Below are 5,786 nucleotides of genomic sequence, written 5' to 3'. Positions count from 1 at the left end.
ATGTTAAAATACCTCCAATATTTATTAAAAAAAAAAAAAACTACAACAAAAACAAAAACCTCCCACTCCCCCCTCCCCACGTTCTCTCTCTCCCTCTCTCTCCTTTTCATTTTTCTAAAAAAATATGTTCATACACACTTTATACACACAAAATGTATAGACAAACGTTAGTTATATATTACATAATCTTTCGAAAAGATGGTTACCGTGGCGAAATCACATCCTATCTCTTTTTTAAAAAAAAAAATAATAATTATATATTACGTAGTGTCCTAAAAATAAAGAACGCACTATTATATTAGTGGTAGACTAATTGGGAACCTGGAGTTGCCCTTCCCATCCCATACCCTTCTGATTCCCTTCTATTTCTGTGGTCACGGTTAAATCACATTAATATTTTATATTAATTTTTTTATAAAAATAATAAGAATATAAAATATTGACATGGTTTAATCGTGATCACAAAATTTGAAGGGGATAGGAAGAGTATGGAATGGGAAAAGCACACAATCGAAGTCCACTAGTTGGTCTCCATTTGATTATTATTCTATTAAGATGGGGAACATAAAGTCTGACAAGCCCTGGATGTGGTTTGTTATACGCATCTCCAAGTCTCCCATTGTTTTATGCATCTCCAAGTCTCCCTTCTTTCAGTTCCCAATTCCATTTGCAAATTACAAGAAACTAAAAAAATGGCTTTGGAGGTTGTTGGTGGAGCTTTTCTCTCAGCTTTATTTCAGGAGGTATTTCGTATGATGGCTTCTCGGGAGGTCATGGACTACATCAGGGGAAAGAAACAGACACAAAGATTACTAGACAAGCTGAAGAGCACGTTACGATCTGTTAATGTTGTTCTTGATGATGCTGAGGAGAAGCAAATTATCAACTCCGACGTGAAGGAGTGGCTCGATGAGCTTAAAGATGCGGTCTACGATGCTGAGGAACTGTTGAGTGACATCAAAACAGAAGTACTAAAGCGCAAGTTGGAAGCTGATCGATCTGGAAGTAGCACCAGTAAGGTACAACAACTTTTCTCTGATTCCTTTCCTTCTTTTGACAAAGGAATAGACCCCAAGATAGAGGAAATTTTTGAGAGACTGGATTTTATTGCAAAGGAAAAAGATGTCCTCGATTTGAAAATAGGTGTCACACATAGAACAAAGATGAGATTACTTGCAACTTCTTTGGTGGAAGATTCAAGTGTGTATGGAAGAGAAGAGGACAAGGAGAGGATCACTAAACTTTTGTTATCCGATGATGTGATCGACGATAGGATAAGTGTCATTCCTATAGTGGGTATGGGCGGGATCGGAAAGACCACCGTTGCTCAGCTTGTATACAACGATGTAAGAGTGAAGCAGCATTTTGACCTTCTAGCGTGGGTTTGTGTTTCAGACGAATTTGACATTGTTAGAGTCACACAAGTAATATGTGGCTTCGTCACATTACAAACTTGTGATATCGCCGACCTAAATCTGCTTCAGGTTAAACTTAAGGAAGCTTTGACAGGGAAGAAGTTTCTCTTTGTTCTTGACGATGTCTGGAATGAGAACTACATTCACTGGGATATATTAAGGCATCCCTTTGAATTTGGAGCACATGGAAGTAAAATCATTGTCACAACGCGTAATGAAAGCGTTGCGTCTATGATGGGTACTCTTCCAGCTCACCATTTGATACAGATATCCGAGGAAGACTGTTGGTGGTTATTTGCAAAGCATGCCTTCCAAAATGCCAGTGTCATTAGCGCGCATCCCCATCTTGAAGTAATCGGAAGACAAATTGTTAGAAAGTGTAAAGGACTTCCTTTAGCTGCAAAGTCACTCGGGGGTCTCTTACGCTCTAAATTCAGTATGAAAGAATGGGAAAATGTACTTAAGAGTGACATATGGGAGTTGTCAAATAAGGAAAGTAACATTCTGCCAGCTTTATGGTTGAGCTACTATTATTTGCCTCCACATCTTAAGCGTTGTTTTGCCTATTGTTCGGTGTTTCCCAAAGGTTATGAATTTACAAAATCAAGATTGGTTTTGCTGTGGATGGCCGAAGATTTCTTACGACAGGAAAAGAAGAAACCGTTGGAAGAAGTTGGAGTTGACTACTTCAATGAGCTAGTATCAAGGTCATTTTTTCAACATTCATCAAGTGTTCACAATGGTTACATCATGCATGATCTCATCAACGATTTAGCAAAGTTTGTATCCGGAGAATTCTGTTTGAGGTTGGAAGACAATGACTCATTCGACATTGTGAGGAAGACACGTCATTTTTCATTTTTGATCGGTAGGGATGGTCGTGATTATGAGAAATTTGAGGCTTTATATAAAGCAAAGTATTTGCACACCTTCGTATCATTACCACAACGGAATCCAACATGTCCGTCATTTCAATTGTTGGACACGGTACTGAATGATCTATTGCCATGGCTACAATGCTTAAGAGTGCTCACTTTATCATACTACACAATTAAGGAGTTGCCTAACTCGTTTAGCAACTTGAAACATCTAAGGTACTTGGACCTATCTTCCACTCTACTGGAAAAGTTACCTGAGACATTATGTACTCTGTATAATTTACAAACGCTGTTGGTATCTTATTGTCGAGCTCTCACTCAGTTGCCAACTAACTTGGGAGCACTAATCAACTTGCGTCGTCTTGATATCGAAGGTACAAAGTTAGAAAGGATGCCACCACATATTGGAAAATTGAAAGATCTACGGACGTTAAGTGAGTTTGTCTTAGACAAACGTACTGGGCATAACATTGTAGAGTTGAAGGAGCTTAAACATTTGTGTGGAAAATTTCGTATGGTAGGGCTTCATCATATTGACAATGTCACGGATGCATCGGAGGCCAGTATACGGGACAAGAATTGCCTCAATGAACTAAGTTTGGAATGGGAAGGTGACACTGACAACTCACAAAAAGATAGAGAAGTGCTCGACAGCCTCCAACCCCATACGAACATAAAAATACTCAGTATCCATTTTTATGGAGGTACAAGATTTCCTAGCTGGTTAGGAGATTTTTCTTACTCCAATTTAGTTGGTCTGAAACTTGTGAACTGTGGAAACTGTTGCTTCTTGCCACCACTGGGTCAGCTACCCTCCCTCAGAGATCTTTCTATTGAAGGGTTAAATGGAGTGGTGTCGATAGGTCCTGAGTTTTATGGCTACGGCGGTAGTTGTGGAATCAAGTCATTTAGATGTCTGAAAGTTTTGAAATTCTGCAATATGCAGGAGTTGCAAGAATGGTGTTACATTGGATTTAATGAAGACGATGGAGCTTTCCCCAATCTTTCCCAGCTCGGTTTGCTGATTTGTCCCAAGCTAAGCCGAATGTTACCACTAGACTGCTTCCCAAAACTTGAAAAGCTGAAGTTGTTTGGAACTAATCTAGAATCCCTTACTGTTTCACAAGAATCTCACTCTTCTAGTCTCCTATTTTTCAATTACTTGGATATATTTTTATGCCCAAATTTTGTTTGTTTCCCCAATGGAGGGTTGCGAGCACCCAACTTGGCCGAGATAAAGATCTGTGGGTGTGAGAAATTGAGGTCATTGCCGGAACAGATGCACACCCTTCTCCCATCTCTTCATTTTATGCTCATTAGAGACTGCCCGGAATTGGAATCATTTCCCGAAGGAGGACTTCCTTCACAAGTAAAATCACTTTCCATCTTTTCTTGCAAAAAGCTCATTGCAAACCGTATGCAGTGGGGTCTACGAACGCTCACCTCTCTCAGAAACTTGAAAGTTAGCTTTGAAAACAGTGAAGAACCTGATATGTTTCCTGAGGAGGGGCTGCTCCCCACCACTATCACTTCTGTCTTCATCTCACATCTTTCAAATCTGGACGGCAAGGGGTTTAGACATCTCACCTCCCTTGAAAACTTGACAATTGTGGAATGCCCTGAGCTCCAGCGCTTGCCAGAGGAAGGGCTACCTGCTTCTCTTTCTGAGTTGATATTGAAGAAATGTCCTTTGCTACAGCAACGTTGCCAGAGTGAAGGGGAAGATTGGCCCAAGATTGCTCACATTCCTCGCATAGAGATCGATGGGGAACCCGTATAAATATCTTAGGGGGTCCAACTTCTTTTGGTGGTAATTATCTAATCTCTATCACATACAGTATCTGTAGTCTGTACCTGTAAGTTATAAAAGTAGTGATTTTCATAGTGCTTACTTTTACGGACCTCTCTTCTCTTTGGAAATAATCTTGTTTGCATTTCATTTTTATTGTTTTCTGTACTTCTTGTTGTAGTGCTAAGTTGGAGAGTGACTGAAACTGAAGAGGGTTTCCTCTTCTACTGTGTTTATCCCTAAAATTTGACGTGTTCATTCGATCACAATTTGACAGGTTCATTCGATGCCACTTCTCAAATTCTGTTTCAAGATTTTCCATTACTGATGGACAAGGTTGCTTCAGCTTTCTTTCTTCCAAATTTCAGTGTTGGGGACTTTTGGATCTGTTGTTGACAATCATGAGGCCGCTGATTTCCTCAAAGTTCCATATGCTGACTTAGTAGTCCTTCCACAGGGCTGTTCCTCCTTCCCACCGATGTTCTTTTCAATTTTCAAGATTTTCTCCGCACTGTTCGCTGAGGAGTTTTTCCAGTAGTGTTTTGTTTTTCTACCAAATCAAAAAATGTGACTATGAGTGTGAATGCAAAGGTTTGCCAGGTAATGCTCAATTCAGACATCTTTGCATATAGATTTTTGCATCAAAATTCATTATTCAAATCCGATTACTAATAACTCTACCCACACTCTGTATTCATAGTCTTATAATCTTTAATTAGCATCAATTGTGACAGCAGTTTGCTATTAAAATTTTGACAGACTTCTCCAGTCGATTTCTTTCTTGTGGACCAAGTTAGAGCATTTGAATGCACGTAGCAGCGATCGAAAGATAATAGCGGATGGTTCTACATCAGGCACCAATTTATATCTCGCTTGCAGCCGTGTTCTCTTTTCTACAGTCCTTTGCTTTTGTTCCGAAATAGTTTTTGCGAGCGTAAGATGTAATGTATTGAACTGATTACAAGATGCCTAGTTTCCTCGACTGGTTTACTGTATCTGCTATTGGTTTTCTGTTTTGATAGAATTGGGACGTTCAACCATCATAAGGCTTATGACATAGTGCATTGCATTTTTGGTTTTCCGTTTAAAAAGTGGCCACAATGACCAAGGCTGTTGAATTCTTCAGAACAATTTTAACGTCGTTCTAATAAAAACACTTGGCAAAAGCACTTAAAAGCATAACCGCTTAACTATCCCAAACAAGCCCAAGATGCATACAGTACGCTTACCCTTATCGTTATGCCAAAGCACATATTGCAAGTTAAATGGCTACAATAGTTTTATTGCCATCTCATCTCCAGAGGCAATCGACCAATTTCGCCCTAGACGCGAAATGGTTTGCCCATAGTAGTCTTCAGGTTCAAGCATCGTACCTGATAAAAGTAAAATAAATATACATTAGAACATGTTATTGACAATAAAATAACAAACAGAATTGTCCGGAAGTTCAGCCAGATGACTGGAGAGAAGTTCTTTAAAAGAGAACCGGAACAGGGAAGATCCGCTTCTCTTCCATGGAGACATTTCCTACAGCAAGTTCCATGGGCAGATGCTTCTTCAGTTGGACCTCGATCATTGCTTTTGTCTCGGAAACCCCTTCGACTTGAGGGATTCTTGGTGAGTAACAAGGGTAGGAAATTTCCTGCCTTGTGATACAACATCACTGAAAACAGAAATAGCACACGGCGCTGCACTTCATAACCC

At 39.7% G+C, this 5,786-nt stretch overlaps 1 protein-coding gene across 1 annotated transcript; it reads left to right on the top strand.

Moving 5' to 3' along the window:
* Positions 1-587: 587 nt before the first annotated feature.
* LOC137742734 (putative disease resistance RPP13-like protein 1) lies at positions 588-5,122 on the top strand. Its single transcript, XM_068482677.2, has 3 exons — positions 588-4,103; positions 4,360-4,682; positions 4,842-5,122. Exon 1 carries the CDS (start codon positions 627-629, stop codon positions 4,071-4,073), a length of 3,447 nt encoding a protein of 1,148 aa, XP_068338778.2. The 5' UTR covers positions 588-626; the 3' UTR covers positions 4,074-4,103; positions 4,360-4,682; positions 4,842-5,122.
* Positions 5,123-5,786: the final 664 nt, after the last annotated feature.

The sequence above is a fragment of the Pyrus communis genome, chromosome 11 (assembly GCF_041283825.1).
Source record: "Pyrus communis isolate YQ-2024b chromosome 11, ASM4128382v1, whole genome shotgun sequence".
Classification (NCBI taxonomy): Eukaryota; Viridiplantae; Streptophyta; class Magnoliopsida; order Rosales; family Rosaceae; genus Pyrus; species Pyrus communis.
The sequence above is the reverse complement of the archived record's forward strand: the minus strand, read 5'-3'. Positions and strand labels throughout refer to the sequence as shown.